The sequence below is a fragment of the Branchiostoma belcheri genome, unplaced genomic scaffold (genome assembly GCF_001625305.1).
Source record: "Branchiostoma belcheri isolate BF01 breed outbred unplaced genomic scaffold, Haploidv18h27 scaffold5, whole genome shotgun sequence".
NCBI lineage: Eukaryota > Metazoa > Chordata > Leptocardii > Amphioxiformes > Branchiostomatidae > Branchiostoma > Branchiostoma belcheri.
In genome coordinates this window covers 6725703-6752018 of record NW_017804131.1, presented here as the reverse complement: position 1 = coordinate 6752018, position 26316 = coordinate 6725703, and the positions used below count along the sequence as shown (strand labels likewise).

The 26316-nt window shown below is 39.0% G+C and overlaps 1 protein-coding gene across 6 annotated transcripts in view; it reads right to left on the bottom strand.

Annotated features, from left to right (window-relative positions):
- Positions 1 to 26316, bottom strand: part of LOC109479999 — an 83097-nt gene that overhangs the window by 47107 nt on the left and 9674 nt on the right. Inside the window, exon 1 of one of the 6 annotated variants that reach the window (XM_019782105.1) lies at positions 10654 to 10670. The exons of 3 other annotated variants lie outside the window; for them this stretch is intronic. Coding sequence is in view for 1 of the 3 variants with exons in the window: in XM_019782101.1 (XP_019637660.1) it covers positions 2656 to 2712 (57 nt within the window). In the remaining 2 variants the exon portion in view is untranslated. Of the gene's footprint in view, positions 1 to 2655; positions 2971 to 9686; positions 10007 to 10653; positions 10671 to 26316 lie in introns of those variants that run through there. 2 more of the 6 variants (XM_019782102.1, XM_019782101.1) reach the window with 2 other exon arrangements.

Sequence of the window (26316 nt, the reverse complement as noted above, 5' to 3'; positions counted from 1 at the left end):
TTTATGTGCCGTATAAGATGTGGAAGTTCCAACTGTAGTGTTCGTGACATGATACCCCGGTATGACGAGTGAGAGGGCCGGAAGTCACTAGCGGCGTCCTTTGAAGCTAATGCCGACAATTTTTTTTTGTGTGTTCTTTTTTTTTATAAACACAGATGATACTAGCATTGTTCATGTTTTGTTTGGTCCCTTCTTTTTAATGTATACTAAAACTTCTATATGCAGTGGCAGGCTAAGAAGGTTAATACACAGTAAAACAGTAGCAAACCTAAAGATGCAAGGCTAAATATAATTTTGCACATAAATTTTTCAAATTGCACCTAAAAATTTTGCCAATGTGCAATTTTGCACGTACCTGAAAAAAAGTATTTCGAACACTGTTGTAGTATACAGCATATTTTCTAGTGTCAGAAAAATAGTAAAATCGTTGTTACACATGTATAGTAGCTTTGTTTAGAAATGAAACATAATTAGTTTTTGCTCACATTCTACTTATTTTATCTTACATGGTGCACCTAAAATATTTTTTGTGCACCCAATTTTTTGTGCACCTATTCCCAAAAATGAATTTCGAGCCCTGTAAACTGTTTCCAAAAGAAAGCACACATACCAGGCCTTAATCCTTACTGGATATATTATAAAAAATTAATGACCGTTAAAATCTTCGTTAATCAACAAAGTTTTAACACCTTGCTAGCCATAAATGCAGTAGCTGCTCCAAAAATATTCACAGTTGAAATATTAACAGTGTTACTTTGCAAGGTAACATGAGAAATATCATTTATGATTAACTGTCTGCTGAGTTACCTGTGAAATTTCTGGAACTGTAGTTCAATACTAGGTGCTCCTTCGCGGTTAGACACAAGCTGAGACTGTTCAGTTACCGTAGACAATGTGAAAAGACACCTTACCCTTCCCATGCCCGGTTACGTGCACAGAGAGCCCTCCATATCAAGATGAAAACCTTCAGCAGAACCAACAAGAGCTTAACACTCGGCAAACAAACGCTAAGTCTCGGAAAATTGGCAACAAAAAAATGCTGTTGGCTGGCACGTTTCGCAGCGTCAAATGCTGGGCGATGCACGTAACAAGCCGGCATGCTAAGCCCAAATGAGCATTGTATATCACGTTAGCCAGTCTACAGTAAAACCTCTTATTTCTTACCTTTCCAAAAATGCTGGAAACTATACAACCGACAAGCAGCTTTGCCGTATCTGGTAACAGCGTCATAAAATTGTGAGAACAAACAAAGCTTAATCCTAATAGGTGTTTTCTCCATAACTGATAAGAGGGTCTGCAAATATTTTATTTTGTGCTATAAAAAATGCAAAGGTGACACTGTTATTTCCAAATTAGGGCTGATGGCCTACTTGCTACTGGATGTGGTAATAGTTCATGGCTGACATACTAATGAGATACGGCTGTCAGGTCCCATGTGAGAACTGTTTCATCAAGGGAACCAGGTTTAACTGTAGCCTACCATCCGAGAAAAGTAAAAAAGCAACAAAAAAATGATTTTCTGGATTTGCCTGAACAATACTATAATAGTTAAAAGTCAGTGTTCTGACTTCAAACTTCAAGGAACGATGCTAAATAAATTGTATCTTTGTTTTCTAAACAACAGATTCATAAGTATGGATTATGGTTAATGCAATGAAAAAAACTTTCTGGCTCTACACGTACCATATTTAATGTATGCAGAGTATGACCGAAAGAAAATATTGAACCAGGTTATGGATGTGGTGGCTTTACTATGATTATGAATACTTTTATAAAAGTTTCACTGTGTAATGTGAATGCTAGAATGAACTCCCTAGTTTTTAGTCCTTAGTGAACATGCTGTCTACTTTGCAACAGAGCCATTAGCAACAGTAGTTGTTATTGATGCAGCTAAAACAACAAGCACTGAACTCCTAAGGTAAACAGCTGTGTCAAACAGGTGATCCCAGGTGTTCACCTGTCCTAATCACCTGTTCCCAGCTGGTCCGCAAAAAGACTACATGGACACTTAAGGAGTAACCGACAGACAGGAGTGTCGTTGAAAGATGACATTGGGCGGTGAGGGATACATTTTTAAGTTTCTTGGCAATGGCGGGTAACCAACAGAAGTACTGTGACCCCAAACGGTAGGATTTGTCACCCCGTTCATTGTCCTCCACCCGTGGAAAAAAGGAAACGAAACACGATCGTCCGCACACTTGTACGTGAACCACTGCTACTCTGGGCCTAGTTCTTCCTTTCAAAGTGTAACTTCTTTCCCCCTTACTCTTAAATTCTAGCAAGATGAACCTAATATCATTACACCTTATGATGGTCTAACCAGCCAGGCACAGGCTATTAACAAATGCACAAATGCAGAAATAATAACTCCCAAGTCGTCAGATCCAGAGCAAAGTCCTAACATTTCAGGGATACCCGACAACGCAACAAACATCGGAGCAATCTTTGCTATTCAGACACGCAGCCTAACCTACTTAGCAGTCTCTGTACACAGGTATACACATGTTACCAACTTACCTGACAACTGGCAAAGGTATTATACAAACAACCGCATATAGAGGGAATGAAGGAAAGTGCCAACACCAGAATAGATTTTGAACTTTGAGTAACACAACTTGCCCTCATTTCTACACATAAATGTATACTTAAAAGTACCTGTAGAAGCTCAGACCCTCTCATGTCCACAGGAAGAGTATAGAAGCCTTGTAACATGCCATGGTATGCACCTAAACCTGTATAGTAGGAGAGCCGGTACCGAAAGGCTCCCGCTGAACCGGTGGTCCTAATCACTGAGTAAACCAACCAGGTGGATTGGTTTACAAATCAGGGGTTGGCGGGAGCGGGATCCCGGCTCAAGTGCCATTCAAGGCTATTATTGGCTCGTTGGCCTGGCCCCTGCACAATAGTAACAAACAATAGCCAGCGCACCTGGCAACCATTCCTGGACAGGCAGCCTAATTTTAAACTTGTATCATTACATTGAGGTTTATCTTAGTGTTTCATACCTTAAAACGCTTACTAACGTATGTCTACCAATACAAGAGTTATTTTTTGAAGAGGAAGTTTTCACATGAAAGAAAAGGGTCCTTGACCTTGGAATGGTAACTCTTTAGGATACCATGACACGGAGGTCTTTAACATATATACAGAGACACAATGCAAACCATGGCTCAGAATTCATCTTTTAGGATAAGTAGTACAACAAAGGTTTTAGTATTTTTTCTGGCACTTAAAATGTTGAAGTCAATTAGTGCGCTTACATATTATGTAACTTGTAAGGTTACTAATTATCTTACACAACCCTACACAAATGGATAGGCACACCAATGCACAAACAGTAAAAAAATCAGGTGCTTGGCTTCAATGTTGGGTGCACAAATTGACGGTTATCCACCAGTATTTCAAGCCCTAGACACGGGTCCTACAACTTTAGTACAAACATACACGAAGAAAGTACATGATGGAATGATGTCAGCTACTTAAATGCCTACTCTACCTTATCCATGTATTCTATGATACATACCAGAACACCTGTGAACAATACTGTATACATTGTTACAAACACTACACGCAGTCATGCAAACACTCAGTTAGAGTGACCTGACCGCGACCACCATGCTCCAGTTGTCTTCATAGACTCATAGATTCAAAAAATGTCTTTGGGTACTCTTAGCACACTGCTGAGCTATTCAGTACAGTACCAAAACTAAAACGGTCATTTACAAGCTTAAGGCTGTACATTCTTGGCAAGGCTCCAGAAGCTAATGGCATCCTGCTGACTTGAACATGCACCCATCACCTCCTGTTCTCACCTATCTATGATTTAAGGCACTACGAATACGTAGACCACAGAATTGCTATAGATTCGCAGCCTTAGCGACAGAAATTTTGTGGTCGCCATGGCACAGTGCCACAGACCAAGGCATACTTCTGATAAAAGACACTTATGTGACAACTGCACTAATGTCTTCCAACATCTCTAAACCCAAGGTAAACATGGCTACATACCACAGCCTTGGTGCATCACTCTGCTAGGAGTCAGGTACAGAAAAAAAAGTTGTAATCTCTAGATCTCATAAGTCATAGAGTTCAAGGCATACAATTGGAAGCACACAGTTTTTTAAATGAAAATCCACAGTAGCACTAGCAGACAATAGTCAACATCAACCACATGTGACAGACTTCAAAAACATGTTTTATAGCATTTAGCTATAGACTGGTTTTCATTTTAACAAAACAGGGCCTGCATGGGGGGTAGTGATTACGAATTACGCAAAATTTTCCCCGCCGATTACGAATTACATTAAAGTCTCAGAGCTGATTACGACTTTACGATTTGCGGCTAATGTCCTATTACGAATAACGTTGATTTTTGCAGAGGCTGCCTACGAATTACGAAGTCTAAAAAGGCCTGATTACGCCTTACGAAAAAGGGCATGCAGGCCCTCACAAAAGAAACTACCGAATTATCATACCTTTGATTTGTATTCCAGACATTAATGCCTGGTTGACTGAGATTCCCTTCCAATACAGTTCCCCATTCTGGTACATAAAAATGCTATAGGATGTGGAAATAGGTATTTGAATGGAGGCCAGAGGATACAGTTAGGTTCCTGTATACTAACCCTGGGGCATGTTGGTGATAGAAAAGTGGGTGGTGCCCGGTACAGTTGATGTCTGTGTTTGTGGATATTGGCTGTGTGACAGATACAAGGTCACACTGTCACATTGAACTTTGCTTTGTTACAATCTGTGGAATGACTTAAAGATTGTCTGGGCAACCAGTCATATCATAAAGTTCTCTCTTTATCATAAGGCCATGAAAATCTAATCTTTTGCTCCTCCAATTAAAAAAAAATTATTTATGTCTGACTTGAAAAAAAAACCTTACAAGTACCATTCAGGATATGCAACTATAAAAATAATATTTTGGTTCCAACAATTGAAAAAGTTTATCTTACATTTCATTTTGCCTACCCACTCCATTATATTTCTGCAATATGACAAACAATTGGACGAACAATATCAAACTTCATGCCAGTTAGTATTGTAGTGATGAAAAAAATCAATATGCAAGCCATGTCTACATCAGATCATCTAAATTAAATGCACCTGTGTCCTGGATAGTAAGTCATAAAGCCTAAAATAACTCATGCGCCAGTCCTAGGCAAGTTGCTAATGAAACTGTCAGTATCATAAATGCATGTGCCATCAACAGACTCACGTGTATCAAAATGGATTCAAGTACTTATAATATTATGAGGCCACAGCAAGTAAATTTTATGGATGACATCCCCCGCAGACTCCAAGTCTAATGCGAGCGGGCGAAAAAAAAACAAGGCGGGCCGAAAGAAACAAGGTTCCTACATTTTTTAAATTTTGACTAAATCATTGCAAAAATGGTTTTGATTCAGTTGGAACATCACATATACACAGCCAATATCACATATCACTGCATCAAAGTAAGAAACAAAACATTAAATCAGAGCGTTTTCTTGTTTCCTCTCTTTAAAGTTTAAAGTTATCTGTCATCCACATTCCAGCATGGCAACAGACATCATTGCCCATTTTCGGCATGTTTACCACTGTCAGAAGGCAACAGAATTTCTTGTGTTTTTTTTTCAAAATCATGAGAAAATTAATGCGCGCGCTGATGTCATCCATAAAATTTACTTGCTGTGGCCTGATGTCAAAATCAACTGTTGGCAAAGCAAATAGTAACCTCCAATAGTAAAAGTCAAACATCAGAAGTAAAATATCTGATAATATCTGAAGCGATATCTGGTATAAAAAAAATTATACCTCTGCGAATTAGCTTCTGAATTTCTTGTTTTATGATTATGGTCAATTTTTCTGTTAACGTTCATGCATTTCCCACTGGCATCTGACGAGGAAATCCCATGCCAACTTTAATTTTCTGCTGGCTCCTGGGACCTAACTTCCTGTTTCTGATATTTTGTGGTCTGTGGTTTGGTAATGCCCCCTAACCACATGCTTGTCACTCAACTGTACAGACACAAAAACATGCAAACACACCCAAAACAATAGCAGCATAAAATTGTACCTCTGTTTTCAAAGGGATATACCGGTAGCAATGTTTCCTAGTATAAACTGATCAATACGAAATATCCACATTTCTAATTACTAAGGCCATACCAATTTAATTTCTTGGTTAACGGATTTTTCTAGAAAAATAATGGAGCGGGCGGGCGAAAAATAAAAATAAAAAAATAAAAACAGGCCTAGGCATCCTATTATGGCCCAAAATGGTACGATAGGAGCCATGAAGTCAACACACTAGACTGGTTCAAAATTTAAGCAATGAATTTTGAACTTTTAATGACACCACTGCAGTGAAAGATGGAATAACTGTAACAACTAGGATGAAAAGGACTGTTTTCAACTGTTCAGGGCAAAATATGAGCATTTTGCAGTTGATTCTGAATTTTTATTTTTATTTGCAAATCAGAAAATATGAAGCGGGAGAATCCGTTAGAACCAAGAAATTAAATTGGTGTGGCCTAAGTAACCTTTATAAATGCCAACAGAACAGATCGATAGCCACAACGTAATGGGGGTGTCATGGATATTATCGACATATACAAAATGAGCAGTTACGACCCTTGGTCCAAGCATCACAAATTACATCAATCACTGCCATCAGCAAACAAGGAGAGCCAATAATTACAACAATGAAGAGGTGGCACACAAATTTACAAGCCAACATGCAATCAATACCTGAGTCAAAGGGGCAGACCACACAGCATAGAAACACAAGGATTTGTGACAGTTACTGACAAATAACACTGCACATAACAAGTAGCCTCTACCAGGCTTCAGAGGCTGTTCAAAGAGTAGAAATTGGCCAAACAGGCAGATAACACTCAAGCAGTGTTAGTCTGCTAAATATTTTCAAATTGTTACCAGTACTAGTAATTTCTTATAATCAATTTGGCCAATGTCTAGATCTATTCTTGCCAGCCACTTCTAAAGACTGACAGAGGCTACATTGTAAACATATGTATTGTACATTGCTATCTGGACTTTTTGCTGAACATTAATATAATAGTACATTGATGGTCATCTTTTCCTCTCACATGGAACACTATCTACTCTAGCATTGATTGATATCCCTTTGAAGGGATATGGAATGGTTTGCAAAAGCAATGCAATGGTTTGTTTTATGGCCAACCAGGAAAAGGTACCAGCTAAAACAATCTTTCCTGTAGTTCGATGACAGCTCATTTCTTTCGTTTTCATACTTAGGCCACACCAATTTAATTTCTTGGTTAACGGATTTTTCTAGAAAAATAATGGCGTGCACAGGCAAAAAAAACAGGCCTAGGCCCATGGCCCAAAATATTACGATAGGAGCCATGAAGTCAATACACAAGGCTGGTTCAAAATTTAAACAATGAATTTTGAACTTTTAATGATACCATTACATTGAAAGATGAAATAACTGTAACAACAAGGATAAAAAGGACAGTTTTCAACTGTTCAGGGCAAAGTATGAGCATTTTGCAGCTGATTCTGAATTTTTATTTTTATTTGCAAGTCAGAAAAAAATGAAGCGGGCGAATCCGTTAACCAAGAAATTAAATTGGTGTGGCCTTAGGTATATCTGCCAAGGTTGAAACTTTAATTGCATGATAGTATTTGTGATAAGTTTTCTTGGCATGAACTACAACACAACTCTAACAGTAGGAGAAAGCATTCCAGAAGCAAGAAAAAACTCTCCATATGGACTTGTAGTTTACCCTGAAGGGAAACATCTGCCATTGCCAATGACTTCGACGTTGGCACTGTCCCAAAATAAAGACGGCATGAGGTTTACATCTAAAATTGTTTACTTTCCATGCAGCTCCAGCATTTTGCCAACACCACTGTCAGCATTAAATACTTGTGAGAAACTGAAGAACTCGAGTAGAACAGCAATAAGCACACAATAAGGTACCCGAGAGATAAAAGTCCCCCTTCTTTACCAGAAAACAGAGGAACAAAGCCTCAGAACTTTCTTTAGCATTAGCTGATGTTTTGAGTGATACCATTTCATAAAGATGGGAAGATGACAAGATATCTATGATTAAAAAATACCACAAACAATAACATTTGAAACTAAACAACATATTTTGAGACTACACATGTATGCATATACCATAGTTTACAGAAATATAAATACCCTCTCTCGAGCAAGTATATAGCTCTACAACAGTGAGCAAAATGAACACCCCTGCAAAGTGCACCAATCCAGTGTTCCAACAACTTGTATGAAGTAGGTAAAATACTCCGCCCGTATTGCCAATACAAACTCAGCCATCTCACTTTCAAAGTAAGCACGGCACAAGAGCGTGCTATTTCATCACGGTCCGTGCTTTTGAAAGAACAATCGGTGAACAGGAACGGGCATAAGTATCAACAGACACAAATGTCATAATACCGGACCACAGTGGTTGAACTAATCATCAATATTCTTTCTATACGGATCCATCAACACTACTTTTACCTGTAGTTTAAATGGTAAGAATAACAAATTCTGAAACCTTAAAGCACTGACAAGGTAGACTAATGGAGAGCACAATAGAAAATTTGTTACAGATAAAATGTCAAGGAAAAGAAATTAATAATACCTATATGTAAGGCCTTGAGTCTGATACTGTACATTGTAACAAACTCAAACTTAACCTGAGTAACATACTTGCAAAAGTAGCTAATGACAATGTCCTATGAAAATTTTAACTTGTATGCGACAAAGATATGTACACTACAGTACAATACAATCTTTCAACAATAAACAACTAGTGCATACAACTACAAATTGGTTTACCAACTTGTTATAGACAAGATAGATAAATCTGATTAGACATATGAATTTCCATATTGTACCTCTGTCATGTTCCTACAAAATTGTACATCTGGTAGTATGAAAGAAAGAAATCTTGTCGTACAAACCCACGAGCAAATTCTTGGAGTTCTTCTTCTCTTCCACAACACAGCAACTGAAAGCCTTGGCAACAGCCTCACAACTTTCAACTTATCTCATCAACAGATCAATGTGTTGTTGTCTATAGCCTTTGAAGCTCAAAACAAAGCCTTCACACACAATGTAATCACCTGGCTGACAGCAAATGTGTCATAAACACGGCAATTATCAGGAATACACGGCTTCTACCCTAAGGCAATGTGTTCATCATGTATGCAACATTCTTCAGGGTTAGACAACAATTCTGACTGGTTGGGCATTCATGCGTGTAGTTTTGTCAAGGCTACTTCCTGTTAATTCACATATCGCTTATGATTTCAAGTGTACTAAAAACCATAATCAGGCAAAAGTTAACGAAATGCAGTGTCTTTCCTATTGGACTTTGAAACATGCCTGGGTGATTTTTCTCTGTAGAAATGACCGTTCCAAGCTGTCTGTTCAAAAATCACCCTGAAAAACACTTTACTTCCTGTAAGTAACCACAGCATCTCTTTCTTTCATAGCTTTTACCAGGGACAGGAAGTTCTATAAGCATTTAGTAGGATACCAGTACATAGTTTGCTTTTACTTTAGCAGTATATCACATACACACATTCTACTTCTAACATATGTGCCGTGCGTGGTCACTGGGCATGCAAATCCACAACAGAATGAATTCCATAGTGTGTACAAGTACAAGTTGTGGTGCAAACTCTACACTTACCTACTGTATTTCCTGAGGTTGACACGCCATTTTGTGAAAGTCCAAGTCTTTGGGCACAACATCTGAACTCTGTACTACGGTTATAATCCCAAAAGCAGCCCTCCTTCCACTAACATGAACAGCTGATTCCAAAGATGCCAAGTGGGTGGCAGCGAAATGAATGGCTTGACATTTACCAGTAGCAAGGCGGGACAAAGGGGGTCTCACTTGAAGTAGTAAGCCTGCCCTTGTCATGCAAACAACAAGCAAGCTTGGGACACAGTGGATAACTGAATGGACACGCTGCATACATTTCCCAAACTGTTACAAAAGTCCCTGTAGTGCCCCACTAGATCTGAGAATGGTTCGGCCAAGACGCTTGCCTTGGGGTACTTACGGATCGTACCATCTTCCAGATGTGGGTTGTTTTACTGTTGCGCAAAACAATTAAAACTCTGCTTTCTACACAAGATTTCTTGGTTACTAAAACTGCAGGACTAACGTAGATCTGTAATCAGTAAGAGGGCAGGAAAATTATGCCGCTGGGTCGGAGGTCTGAAGAAAAGCACACAAAGGGGTATGAAATGGCTCGACCCGATTCTGACAGTTTCTTTGCCCTTGGGAGATGTAATAGCTTCACTCATTAGAGCATCTCTTGGGAGTCACATCTGGGTCAATCTGCAGTCTACAAATACAATTAGATGCCAATCAACTTTTTTTGTTGAATTCTTGTAATCCCCAAGCAGATACTGGAGGAAACCTTTTATTCTCTCAGTTTCTGGTGTGCTGTTGTTTTTTTTTTCTGACAGTTAGTACCCAGTGCCAGAAGAGTAGATCAGAAAACATTATGACTTCTGGGCTACCATACAATATGCCATACAGGTTGAAAAGTTGGTCACAGCTATGCTCAAGAGTGTCATACAAAATAAATAATAAACACTACACAAAACAAATGTACTCGACTTCAAAATCTAAACCTTACACTTACCTATAAAACACCTTTCGAGTAGTACATGTCATTCTGCTCGAGTTGTATACGACCAGTTTGGACAGCTAGCATATACAGATTACTGTGGAAACATCAGTTGCCCAATGCTTTCTTTCCCTTGACAAAACAAGTCACTGAGCGGATTGGAGCTCACAAGACAAATGTATCCAGCTCAAGATTGGAAACCTCATCCTACAGAGTTGAACATGGGACACCGCAGAACAACAACGGACCTGTAGTGAAAACTTTGGGCCTGACCTTCCCTTTTCTACTCCAACAATTCAGGGTCCTTGGCACTCAAGCCAACAGTCTCCAGTGACAGGACTTGTTTTGAAAATCTTGGTGATTTTTTCTCTTTCCCAAAACCTGTTCTTTTGTCGGCAGGGCTTAGCTATTGTGGGGACAGGTGGGTGCGAATGGAGATAATGTTTAAGGAGAAATGTAATTAAAAAGTCGTTCTGTTACAATTGGTTACAGATTGACTGCTCAAAGCTTTAAGATGAGAGGGTGGGATGGCCTTCAGCGAGGTTTGTTCAGCGATGTAAAAATGTGCGTCACAACCAAACATGTGGCCAAACATGCCAACACGAGACCAAAACAACACAAAAACAGGCTGTCGCTGTCATAACTTACGACTTATCCTGGAGTTTGGCATGACAGGAATTACGTTAAAAATCCATTGACTTATTTACTGTGACTGCCAAACCATGGCTAGTACACCGATTGTGTGACTGCACATCCGCTGGCATTAGTAAGGCACTAATCAAACAGGTAGCTCCTAGCAACCTGTGCTTGTGTTAGTAAGAAGTACAAGCCTCGCGACAATGCAGTAATAGTGGACAAAAGAGGGACTAAATATCATTCTCATTTGTTACTTGGGAAATCAGTGGAACAGACAAGAAGTCTGCTGGCATATTGTGGACTATTGAGGTGAATGGTCTATTTTTACACATTTATCCCAGAAAAAAGGACAGAAGACTTGCAAGACTTTTTGCATTCTTGCCTACCATATATTGTTGTGTGAACAATTTTAACATAGGTGTACAGGTTGAATGAGAGTTTTTTGCTAGTACAATTTTGCATTTAAGATTAGAAAATTTTTTTTTCTTTCACAACAGTTATGGGGGCCTGCAAGGGGGGGGGGGTCCCGACAACACTCTACGCTGAATTCAGAAACCTCGATTACGCTTTACGATAAATTCCAAGTGGCTACAGCGCATTACGTAGAATTAAAACGGCGATTACGCTCTACGAAAAATGCGCCAAGCGGTTCGTCTACGCTCTACGTAGAATTAAAATGGCCTATTACGCTCTACGGAAAAGGGCTTGCGGGCCCCCAGTTATATTCCTTATACACTCGAGAATGTTGAAAACATTTCAACAGCTGTTTTTTCCCAATTTCTAATTAATTACACTACTGATAGTACTGTCATACTCTTAACGGATTCTCTGATTAATGTGGCAATCATTCTACATCAGAGGTAAAATCTATGTACTTAGACAGTATTATCAACTTGTTACAAAGGTTAGACGACCGTACCTTATTACACTGCTGTTGAGCTGGCCCAAAGACTGGGAAACAATGCCAACAACCGACTTAGGAATGCTTCAGAGCTTAGCCCCAGCTGGTTAAACAATCCTCAGCAATACTACATACTATCTGCTCCAACTGTTGCAGAGAAGTCAATGCCAGAACTGGTGAAAACGCTTGACCCATCCCACAAGGGTCACGCCCTTTGGTAATTGACAGTCTTTTATCAAGGAGGAAAGAGTCGTTAAACAGACGCAGTTGATAAATTTGTGATTAATGGGAAAACAGTCAATGTTTAGCGAGAAAAACCAGGGTTTGACAAATACAGGTCGTCCGGTTTGAACAAACACTCGAAGGGGTAAGAGGCAAGTTTCTGTCATACATTCTCTATCAGAAACAACTCCTTTACCTTAATTGCTACAGACTCCAAAGCCTAAACAAGTCTATAGTGTGACACATAACCCCTGTACTACTAGTATCTCATTATGAAAGTGGAATGAAAACAGGTACACAACACAATATCACACACCTACAATCACTCTAGCAGCTATGTCAGGTACTGCAGGCAAGGGGGCAATGGCACCATTCTTTCACTTCAGTTGAGGTGTGAAGGAACGGATGGATGTTCACTTGGAATGTCATGGGAAAAGATAGTCGCTTGTAACCTGAAACTAACAGCTTTGACATGCACTTGATATTGTATAGAATCTGACTTATGAATAATTTTTCAGGCAACCACCTTGTTGACATTATTCCTTGGCCGTGCCACCTCAAAAAAAAGTGATAGCGTCCCAGCTTACAATGCAAGAATAAGGCCACACTAATTTAATTTCTTGGTTAACAGATTCACCCGATTTCTGATTTGCAAATAAAAATAAAAATGCAGAATCAACTGCAAAATGCTCATATTTTGCTCTGAACAGTTGAAAACAGTCCTTTTCATCCTAGTTCAACTTGTTACAGTTATTCCATCTTTCAATGCAATGGTATCATAAAAGTTCAAATTTCAGTGTTTAAATTTTGAACCAGCCTGGTGTGTTGACTTCATGGCTCCTATCGTACCATTTGGGGCCATAATAGGATGCCTAGGCCTGTTTTTATTTTTTATTTTTTTCGCCGGCCTGCTCCATTATTTTTCTAGAAAAATCCATTAACCAAGGAATTAAATTAGTGTGGCCTAAGTTCAAAAATTATAGGACTACTGAAATCAATTACAGGGTCGGGTTTGGGCCCAATTTACACGAAAAACATGCAGAAGTTTGAGTCTTGTGGATGGGATATTTCTAGGAGAGGGTTTTTCAAATATTCACAGGTACCTCTTTTGACAAACAGACTGGAACAGGTGGCACTTCAGTACTCAGAAAAACCTACTCCGAGGAAACTCAAGCAGTAGGATCTCAGCTTGAAGTGTCTTCATGGGAGATGCAGGCTTAACTGCTCACTGCCCAGTTAAGCTCAATGTAATCTCCTCAAGCTGACCTCGATTATCTTGGATAATCCACTGAATTATTTCCTGAAAATCTGGTTTGTCTTGCCTATATAACATGTACCCAGCTGGACCCAATCCTGCTTGAGTATGCAGCTTTACACTTGCAATAGTGGTAAACTAGTGTTTGTAAATCTAGCCAAATAACATTGATACCTTTGCTATCAAAAAGAGATCTAAATGATAGTAATATTCTCCATATGAAAAAAGGTTAGCCTACTTAAAATGATCAATAGCCATAGTATTCCCAATTGAAGGCATATCCTGATAATGATGATCCTTAAGTACAGCAATCACTTTTGTGAAGAGATGCAACAAGAGAGCTCTTGCCTCCCGAAGACAACTGTTTTTACAGCACTTGACTTATCATGTAACCACAAAGCTCAGAGTTTTTACACTCTAGAGTTCGGGAAAAAAGTTGGATTTAAAAAAAAAACACATCAAAATCTTGACCTGAATTTCCAACGACTCTTAAACTTCACTGCAATGCACTTAAAACAATCTTAAAAGTTATACGGTGACTGTTGGGTGCAACTGCTACCATGTGAGTGAGTACTGTAAGTCTCTTTAGATTCGCGGGGCCTAAAGTTCGCGGTTTCGGGAAAATGGACAATCCGCGGTATTTTTAGATTCGCGATTTCTCCTTGGCTATTTTTCAAAGAAAAAATTGTAAAGTGTATATTTAAAATAATAAAAGTTCGTGTTCCGGCATTTATCTCCTAAAACGCGGCGCAAAAATGTGTTTCGTGCACCGCGCGAGACTGCCGGCGGTAAAGCTGACGATCGATCTGACGCACGTGTAAACAATTTTCTTTGTTCGGAAGTAAGCGCTAAAATGCTATTTTCCACGACTACACATCGATACTCTAGTGAAGAAATGCATAATCGAAAGAATATATATATTACTAAGCAAATTTATGGCGTCTTCGGCGAGATTTTGAACCCGGAAGTATGCAAAGGTCGCCTTCGGTTTTGTAGGCCCACGGTGAGCGTTTCTATCCAGCAAAACAAGAAGAAAAAACGCCCGCAAAGCAGGGCGCAAAAGATAACCAACTAACATTTCCCAGGTACCAGCCGTTATATTTTTCATAAAAATACTTGTAGATATGCCCGATATTCCCGCAATTTTCAAGCGCTCTGCACGCATAAATTTTTTTCGGCGGTACACGGTTGACACGGCCAGTGCCGCAGTATCGCGATTCGGTGTCTCATAATATTATAATTTTTTGACATCAGTATAACTTTTTGGTACTCAACATTTGCTAAGAATAAAGTTGATTTGCAGTGATTTGTGAATCGCGTGTGTTTGTGTTTCGCTTACCGTCGTGAATGCATGTGGGGAGGGGGGCGCACTTACGCAAAACATATTCGCGGGGAAATAGATTCGCGGTACAAAGGTCCCCGCGAATGCCGCGAATCTAAATATACCGCGGAAATTTGTAGACTTACAGTATTTCTACAGGTAAACCCTCTGCACAACTTTGTCATTTCAGGCATCTGGTTTGCCTGGAGCTATTTATCTGATCATGTTACACAGTAGCATGACAAAACCACAAACACCTACCCATACACAGATGCCACAGGCTACAGGATGGACAGGATTCCTCTGACATCAAGCCAGTTCAACGTTAACAGAGCTGCGATCCTTCTTGAGATACACATGCTGACAGATACACAGCTCCCGTGCTGACAACTCTAGTAACAGTTTGCTGGTACAGCTTTAAAGCTGTCAGAACCACTTTGGAACATTCCATTGGGGGACGTGAGGACAAAAGATGACAACAATGGCAGTTAACAATGAATATCGCTATTTAAAAAGTTTGTCCCACTTCTGCTAACTACTAAAGAGGATTTCACACTTTCAACAACTTTCTTCATGTTATACGTCCAGAAATAAAGAAAAAAGGTTTTCCCGTCTCTTACGAGATGGACTGAGCAATTCCAGGTGTATGGTAATGATTACTATTACTAATCAGACCAGCAAACTACCTATCAGTCCCACAGGACACATTTTATCTGTTACTACCCTACATAAAGACTGACAACTCTCCTGTATCAAATTGTCCCTTTGAATGGAAGCCAGTTCAATAGGGTTTTCCCTCAGTTGATACATATGAATAGAACTCTTAAAGTTTTGTCTATCAGGACACCTAAGCTTGTATTCACCTGAAAGGGCCCTGTTCTTTTACATTACAATAGGTAGGATACACAAATTTAGAGATGCGGAAATCTGTATCAGAAACATATTATTCAGTGCTGAATTTTGAAAAATGTAGGAATAGTCTGAACAGAGGAATGAAAAAGACCGGAAAGAGATCTGACAACTACAGTTTTGTACGAGTCTCAGTGAGTCAATTTGTGAACTGGCATACAAAAAGATGACCATAGAATAGACATACTGAACATCTGTATTGTGGCATTGGCGACAGTTCCTTTAGATGTCTAGGACACAAAGACTCAAACTTTATGTGATGCAGTATTGTTAACATTGTTGCCATTGCCAATGCGTAATCTTTAACTTTTAAAACGAAACCAAACAGTAGACAGCAATGATTTCATTTTAAAGGCATAGAAAAAATTGTAGTGTGTTTTTTTTAAATTCACTGGAACTGTTTTACTCAATATATGCTCTTCTGCTTTTTATGCACACGTACACTGTACCCTCTAGTGTGTACCTTAATTTCATCAACTTGAGTTAAAAGTACCAATTAGTGCTATCATCTTCAAAAGAAGCTGCTATCAGCTAGCTAGCTGTGATAAGATAAGGGTGGTATTACTTACTGACATCCCCAGACTAGAGGGCATATCAGGTCTACAGTGGTTTAACCAAGAAGTGGGGACACGGTGTTCTAAACAAAACCACTCCACGCAGGGACGGCAAACGATATCGAACATGGCCAAAAAATGCAATCATCACCGCGACCCATTATAACGGATCACACACATGTGGTGAGATCATGTTTCTCTTTGAACAAACTGTATACAAGTCCGTTAGGACACGGCACTGTGTACTCTCCAAGCAGAGGTTGTGAGGGAATGATCGTTACCTTTTTATATATGGCCGTTTTTTCCTGACTCGAACCGTCGGTGGCCACGGACCTTCTCGGGCTAATGGATAACTGCCTGGCCAATTTGATACTGTCTTTTTGCCACCAATAGGGATCTGCTTGGAGATTAGCACTGTGGGGAACATTCCCTCTCACTTACACGGCTTTGTTTGTTTGCGGCAGAGGATTGGTAAATAAGTCGTCAAAGGAAGGAGGCAAGAAATATGGGGGCAGGAAGAACCTGAAACCAACTGACAGGGCGGCTAGAATGTATTGACTCTAACATGTGGTTTCTATCAAAGAAACAATACCGTTAACTAGATATTGAACGAATGATATTGATTACTTACGGTCCACACAATTATTTTGCATTTAAGCGACATCACATGCAAATATTCACAATCCTAAACAGTTGTTACTTTTATTTGCCTTGGCAACCAACACTTATCCAGGTATCATATGTCTAATTTGAAGAATTCCTCTGTTAGAAGAATGAAAAGAGGTTTTCGTGCTATACAGATATTACCTATTTAAACATCCCTGAGGAAAATCTATAGTTATTTTTTTCCACAATAGATATCATGAAGCTACAAATGTATTGTAACATGCAACAGTTTAGAACTGAAATCAGCTTACTAGTCTATCTATGATTGTGTGTGTGTTCATTGTAGACAGAAAATGATACTGGTGACCCAGTGTATGGTTGGTTACTAGGTACACAGATAACGGCTTAATGCAAGGAATTAAAAAGCGGTCGTCTGGCAATTTTCTAGCAGCTCCTTTGTTCTACCTATCACACCAACACCTGGTCGACTTAAATAAGTATCTACTTGATAATATACTAGTATATATTACGGTCATGTATGCGGCAATTTGGTAGAAAAATTTAACGATAATCATTAGGAGAATCTCACTAACCTGCATGTTGGAACAACTTTTTTCAGGATCTCTTTTAATACGAGTACATTAGTTCTTCAAATTGCAAAACTTCATTAGTACAGTTTAATTTGGTTGACAGACTTGCAACTACTTACACTTGAGCTAGTTTACACACTTTTCTATCCAGTTGTCCTCTGTCAAATAGAGAAGACATACCACTATTACTAGTAGCCACGGCTGAAAATGAACTATAGGATCTTTGAACATAGTGTACATACCTGATGCCCAACAGTTCATATAGCCTCACCATTGCCGGCATTACATGAAGCAGCCAATATCTTCTTAACGCAGTAGAAAACAGGACCAAAATCCGTGAAGTGCCGAGTTCAAATATCCGTCCGACTGTGCTGACGCACGCACGCTGTTACCATTGGTGATCTCTTTCTTCTTGTGCCAAACACACAACATTCCTCGTGCAGTGAGTGGTGAAATATCCTCCATTTGATTGGTACATCTTCTGTCTGCTATAAACAGTCTACTGACCAAACCTCCAAGCACCTGATGCACAGACGACATTATGTGGGTCTACATGGGGGTTTCTGGATACCTTACATTTGTCTGCATAATATACAGCTTCATTGGTAATGTCCTTAATGAAAGGTGATGTCAAACTTACTCAAGCTTTGGAATAAACTAATCCTTATTGAGATGAGGCTAAACGTGAGATATCGTAATGTAAGGTGTAACATGTCTGAGAAAACCCCATAAAGACCCTCTATGAAAGTTTATACCTAGGTGTCTCTGGTGCATGAAATGCCAAACAGTTCCAGTGAGTGCACCTGTCTGTGTATACAAGAATCTCTACACCTGATAGGCCTACTGCAGGTGGGCCCAGGTAAGACATAAACCATCTGGCTACCTGGCACAGAAAAGCAGTGTTTAGAACAGGTCACCTCTCCACAAGGCTTAGACGGTTGGTAAACATTCACAGGGTCAGTAATAACCTGGTATGCTCCAGTCAACCTTTTCAACTTACTTACACTGTGCTTAGTGCTACTTAAAACATTGATATTGAGAAGGCAGATTATGTGGCCATGTTTGTTGATCCATATACTAAATATAGATCAAGCCATGGACAAGTTGCAGGTTTATGTAGTCCAGATCTTACTGGCTAAAAAGATTTTAGCCAAAATTATTGTTACTTTAAGTCATATTTTAAACAGTGGAAGTAGGCAGATGGTGTCTTGAACAATCTGAGACAATATAGTTATGGAGATAATCATTGCTGGGTTTTTTTCTGTAGTAACATATTTTGCAATTTTCTGTGAGTGAAGGTACAACCTTATTTGTGAGGAAAGTGTATGAAAAAATGGCAGGCAACTCATTTAAAATTTGATCAATAAGAAAGAAAGAGATTAGCATATTAACTCCTGCAAAATTAATAAATTAGATTTCTAAGACTGAGGAAATTGCAGCCTGAGCAGTCCTTATTCAATTTGCCTGGCCACATGGGTGGATGGCTAATTTTAATCATGAACATACCAGCAGGAGCTTTCAAGCAGTGGAAGATTCAGCACCTTGGACAAAGCAAATCCCTAGCAATAGTGTTAGAAAACAAAATCACTTTCTTTCTGGATTAACTGTGGTAAAAATAATGCTTTCAGTGTTTAAGAATTAACAAATTGATGTAACAGTTGCACGTATGACGCAAGCTCAAAAGATTACAGGTCACTATTCAACACTGCCATATTGGAGCTAATTTTACAACTTGAATAGAATTCTATTACAACAATGTATTTAAAATTTGTAGGAGTATGTGTAATTCGGCAATCCAAGATGTCCTTAATATTCCGTAGGATAATGGCTTAGTTTCTGTTATTTGAAACATACTGAATACAAAAGTGGATATATTATGGGTATATCTAGCAGAGATGTACATGTCATGCATCAAAAAAGTCGCACGGCAGTTTTATCGTGTACATTACAGTTTCTAACCCTGGAATGGCTAAAAAGAACATGGTAACTGCATACAGTTTGCATATTAGATCATCAGCTGAGCCCTTATGTTTCTATACCTGTTCCTGAGATAGAAACGAAAGTCTCTGTACATTGAAAAAAATATCCCCATCTAAAATGATAAACCAAAACAACCTGGAAAAAAAGGACACAAAAATCCTACAGGTATCAGAAGTTACCTGATGAATTCAGCAAAGGATGCCACCTCTCTCCTCCTATGATGTAGTAGCCACAGTTGCCAAGAAAATTACTGGGCTCTGCTTCCCAATCAAATTAAATTCTTGGTCCAACCGTTACAAGAACCTGCGCTTAATGAAAGTGTGGAGAGAGCCAATCACAGCTCAAAGCCCACCACCTCAATATGTCAATCGATGATGTGTTGCCAAGTGATGGGGCACTTGATGTACAATATGTGATCAGGATGGGCGATCACCTATTCAGAAACCTGTATGTGGTCGGACTGCATAATTGCTTCATTAAAAGTCGAGAGCAGGTACTGTACCACTGGTGCACAAACAACTGTTACAGTTTTTAGGTCAGAATTTATTTTTACTTACCAGAAATATATACATAGGGTTTATATTACTGATCTTCTTTGAGAAAGTGTTCTAATTTACATCAATTCTAACAAGTGTAGATCATTGATGATGTCTCTATGTCCCTATAACCTTAAGCTTGCGGGTCAAAATTCTCACTGACGCCTGAGACATATTTCACTTTTCCAACTGGAATATGACGAATACTTTTATCATTTAGAGGATCAGCCATGAAAAGACTTGTCCTATGCTACTGTACATTATCTAAACCAGGTGCCAACTGTAATGACAGATGTGTTATTGGCTGCAAAATGTAACCTGAAAAATTACATATCCTTTTGCCTATAGTTTTGGATCATCACAACATTGTGCTGACAAAAATGCCAGCATCTCTAATACCTTAATGATTACACAGGGCACTCACAGCATTCCAGTTACTTACAAATGCAAACATTATTTGAACCATTAATATGCCAATCGGTCTACATACCTAATCCTTCTCTGAAGTCTGAAGTAGTTACACCGTAGCATTAGCAAACTAGAGTCCCACGATCTCATACCTTCGCCAAATGATGTTAATCTTTATGACAAAGTAAAGATTATTCCTCCTGATTATGCAAATAGGATCCTCATTTGCATGAATTATATGAGTTGATCATATTATCCATAAAAGACAGCCTTATCTTAAAAAAGAAAGCCATTCTATCATTACCTCATAAATTATGCAAATGAGGTCCTTATTTGAATAAATTATGTTTAATGATGTTCACATTCACTTAACTTGCAAATACCCTAAGTATGAAATTCCAGGCAGTTACCATTATGGAATTATAACATTTTCTCATTAATTATGAAAATTAAGTGTTAATTTACATAATTAATATCTGCCTGTGTTTTTCTCGTTGTCAATTACATATGTCTCAAGCTTGAATAGTCCTATAATGTAATGCAGCTGATTTACCGAATTTCCTCATTAATTATGCAAATTACGTCCAGATTTGCATAATTGTCGCATAATTATGTCAAGCATCACTTAAGCTACTTACATAACAAAAATCATGATGATCCGTCCACCGGTTCTTGAGTTATCCTCTTATGAATATTTTCAAAGAAATGGCCCTGCAGTTCCTGAGCAAGCTGATAGGGGGCCCAAACCTATGTCACTTATTCCCCAGCACAAGACCTACCTACCATCCAAATTTCGTGACCCTAGCACGTCCAGATCACGAGATATCAAAACCGGAAGTTCAGCTGCAGTACCATAAGAAGCCGCCAGGGGGCCCAAAATCTAATCATTTCGAGGTCTCATCAAGACCTACCCACCTACCAAATATGAAGTCAATCCATTTAAGCCTTCTCAAGTTATCGTGTTTACAGACAGACAGACAGACACACACACGAACGCCTACGAAAACATAACCTTCTTGGCGAAGGTAATAAGCCCAGCATTTTGTTGTCATAGTAGACCTAGTTTCTTGGTATGCTCTGATGAAATAGAACGTATGTCAAAGTGCCAAGAAATCTCTTTGTTCCTCACCTGGTTTCAACCGATGAATGCTTCATTCAGGGGTTCACAAAAAGTATTCAGTGAACTGGACATGGGGGATTACACCAAGGAAGTATCGGCTATGTGGATGTTGGAAAGGACAAAGAGCGAATTCAGTAATTCCTCCAGTGCAAATATGACTTGCTGCATTATTGTGTATCGTAGCATGCTTGTCTGATGTGGTAAGTCTGTTACTTAGTAAACGTGGATGAAGTATGTGAGGTATGTAGCAAAATAACTACAAAATCATTGATAGCTGATCAGGAATGACTGAAAGGAAAATAATTTCGTTCTACTTTGCTTTGGTTCAAGGGCAAAATCAGCAAAGAATACTAATTCAATCACCTGGATTTGATACATATACCTGTACTATAATCACGAGTCTTACTGACTCCTATGGCCCACTGATGTGTTTTAAGTTGCTCTAAGGTCAAAAAGGTGCTAGTTGACTGCTAAAAGCTTTCCCCTGGCATGTTTGGGACACTTTTTGTTACTCCCTTTTGTAGACCTGCTTCTCTTGACTACCTCTGACACAAAAAGGAGATGTTAACTGTTGTTGTTGGGTATACAGGGTCTTGCTAGAGTTGTCGCCAAATGCCTTCCTCTTTGTTTTCGGTCACAGGAGGAAGAAAACAAAGTTGCATGCGACCTGAACATTTGTCATCTTAAAGGTTTGTTGTACAAGTCCTAAGGCTACTCCACACTTTCTAAGAAAACATGTCAGGAGTCGAATAACCACTGACATTTCCTTTTGGAGAAATACAGACACTTCTATTGAGTGTTGCTTGGTGTACTTAAGTAACTTCCTTGTGTCAAGAAAGTTGGGAATGTCTGGCTTTCTTTCAGCTACTCCAAAGACAACCACTGAATGTATATCTTAGGCCACACCAATTTTATTTGTTGGTTAATGGATTTTCCCGCTTCATTTTTTTCTGATTTGCAAAAAATAATAAAAAGTAAAATTCAGAATCAACTGCAAAATGCTCATATTTTGCCCTGAACAGTTGAAAACAGTTCTTTTCATCCTAGTTGTTACAGTTATTCTATCTTTCAATGCAATGGTATCATTAAAAGTTTCAATTCATTCGTTGTTTAAATTTTGAACCAGCCTGGTGTGTTGACTTCATGGCTACTATCGTGCCATTTTGGGCCATAATAGGATGCCTAGGCCTGTTTTTATTTTATTTTTTTGCCCACCCGCTCCATTATTTTTCTACAGAAATCTGTTAACCAAGAAATTAAATTTGTGTGGCCTTACTGGTACATCATACATGTACAAGTGGACTGTGACTTCAAAACAGCTTCAACCACCACACACTTAATGCGTAATGATATAACTAATTCTTCCATTAAAGTCAATGTCTTGTCTCTTAAAGTTTTGTAAGTCTGTGAATTATAATGCAGTAAAGAATAAGATTTCCAACTGAAGAGTTTTGGATGTTATGTCTGAAACTAATTTAAAGTACTCCTTACTGCATAATGCTTCAAATTCTTGGAGTTACTTCTGTTACAAAGCACAGGTTTTCTACATTCTTGAAGTGACTTCCTCTTGCTACATAGCATGCACTGTTTTGTACAGCACACACTCTGAGCTTGAGAATGCTAAGGTAGGAATTTCTTTTCAATTACAAAACTATGGCATTAACAACAAACATGTGTACAAAATGATTAGGTTCAACATGTTATCTATGCAAGCAGTAAAAGGATTAGAGAATTCAAAGTCCAACCTTAGAATGACAGAGCTAGGTTTACTTTTTCCAGGTGCACTTTTGCACCTGGTGTTTAAAGTGTAAATTGTACATATAATGATAATGACAGGTTGATTGTGATATGGCAGTGTAATCTGTTTGACTGCTACTTTAGTCACGTCCACTGTTAAGGCCTCTGTTGCCTAACAGTCTCTCTTTGTTGGCTGAGGATTTGGATTCAATGAGAAGATCTAATTAGTCCTGTAAGGAGGGGAAAAACAACCCTATCTTATATTACCTTCTCCCTTTTCTGATTCTTGTCCTTCAACCCTGACTGTCAACATCTTTGCTGGTTGCATGAAGACTCTACAATTGTGGTTGGTTCAAGGCAATTCTGTTTCCAAGAGCAAACAAGTACACAGTAATTCATAGACTGAGCTGAACATTTGTCTGATTAAGCTGCAATAAATAAGAGTAAATCTTACCTCTGTACAAGTCTGTAGTACCTGATTAAAGCAGACCTTCGACAGACTTCCAAACTAAATTTCTGAGCTGAGCAGTCTCCCTGTGCCAGGCTACCAGTGCTGAGCTAGTCAGCCAGGAGGGTTCTATACTCTGACCAAAGACTGAGGTATGTCGATGATACACAATCCAAACGTAAACCGCCCTAAGCTTAACCTCCAACACCTGGATCAGCTCCGAACATGACACACTCCCTGCCTCTCAAAGGTAGCAGACAAAGGGAGCAGTGCCCCCACACTTGCTCAGGGAATTAGGACGACTACACCCAATTGACCTCTCAAAGCTGGGTCCATTAGGGCTGCGGCTGCAATTGTTTCCCCTCACAGTGGTTGGATTCGCTCTTTTGTACACAACTTTTCTTGCCCGATCTGCTATAGTGTAAATACGGCGTCCTTGGCAAGGGATTACTTTTTGTAGGAGACACAAAGACGTACAAAGATTTAGCTAGCGAGAGTTTAGCAGATGACATCCTGGTTGAAGCTCTGCAAACATGCAGAAATCGTGGGCCAATCTGATCATGAAAGCATAAGCCATAACGGTCTTCCCCACATATTTTCAAATGAAATTCAAGCAAATACACAGAATCAATGAGAGCAACTCTAAGCTCTCATAAAAAATGGTACTGTTTATTCTAGCCTCATGTAGTTGACAGTTTAAGCCATTTCCTACAGTGTTTGAGCATGTTTCATGATCTTACAGCATCTTACACAGTGATCCCATGTTAAACAGCATGCATCACTTCAGTGTCTGGTTGGTTGATCATATGTTGGTCAAGCACTTTGGCTATGTAGCTTAAAGCTTATGTGATTATTTTTCAAAACCCACTTGTTTGGGGTATAGATGTATTTAAATCCAAAGGTTCCAAGAGCCGTTAACACTTAGGAGGCATGATACTTCGCCCTGATACATGCATTAGGATTAACCAATAGCTTGCTGTATCTGACATTTTTACATCAATTTCATACATCTCCACATAAGGGTAAGACAGCATCTGACTGAAAGGGATCACAATCCTAAACTTTTAACTTATGATTTACAATTTGACAAGTACATGTATTTGTTGGAATGAAAGAACCCTGCTAAAAGCTAGCATCAAGGTTGGAGTAGAAAGTAGGACAATATATCACAGTGACTGCAGTATGCTATAAATTAAACCAAGACAAGTTAGTAGACAAAAGTAGTACACAAAAAGCACTTACATCCACTTGGAAGCTGGCAACTGCTTCTGCTAGTGACAGAATGTTTTGAACATACACCTGTCAGCAGTTCCTTCCAAACATCCGAAACGTCAACTTGTTGGAATAAAAGAACGGTTTCAACCTCCCTAGAACGTAGAAAGTAGTCATAATACATTACTGCAGAATGCTATAGGTTAAAGGAGTACTAACCTCCAGAAGGAGGTGCTATATTTCGACAGGCATTTATTTTTGGAATTGAAAAATGCATATTATTTTACAGTATACAATTAAATGCCCATTTTGCGCACAAGTCTTAAAATGCATCGAATCCAGGACAAACTCTCCAAATACCCTCAAAACTATCCCAGAATACACCACGCTACCCCATTAGTGTCTATGTTTTAAACAAAAAGTTACGTTACAGACCTCATTTCGGGGGCGATAAGAAAAATTCATACCGTTTTGTGTTCTTTGGTATCTTACCACCATTGCCTTCTTGTGTCCTTATCGCCCCTCATTTATGCCGCAAATATTGACGATGAAAAAACGGCGTAATCTAGTTATCTTTTTCATAAGTGGCGTAATCTAATTATCTGTTCAAGTTATACTTACATGCAAATGAGTTGAGAAACTCAAAACACGCAGGATGAAACTGGCTCCCACTGTATTCGACATCATGATATTATAATATCCAAGCCACAGGTCAAGCAAAGTAAAGCAAGTAATTTCTCAATAATCAGCTTGTTAGTGTGCTTGTCTCCTACCATTTTCGCCGAAAAATGTTTATGTTGACCTGAAGTGTATGAGTATTGCGTAAGCCAGAATTCCCGGATGTATCAATTGTGGTTCAGCATGGGGGAAAATGATATTAATATCACTTTACAAACATGCTCCGCTCAACTCGTACAAGCGAAATTATGTAAAACGTCGGCTAGTTATGTATTCATTGCAGCATGATGTATGGGAAAATAGCACTTCCTTCTGGAGGTTAGTACTCCTTTAAACCAAGTATTACTAGTAGTACACAAAAAGCACTTACATCCACTTGGAAGCAGGCAATTGCTGTGAGTTCTGCCAGAGACAGATTGTTTTGAACATACACCTGTCAGCAGTTCCTTCCATACATCCGAACCGTCAACTTGTTGGTGAACAAAGTTGCCCTTTTGTCTGCCCTTCCTTCCAAGCAAGCATGCCTTTCAGTTACGCTCGTGTTTTGAGGAAAGAGACATGACAC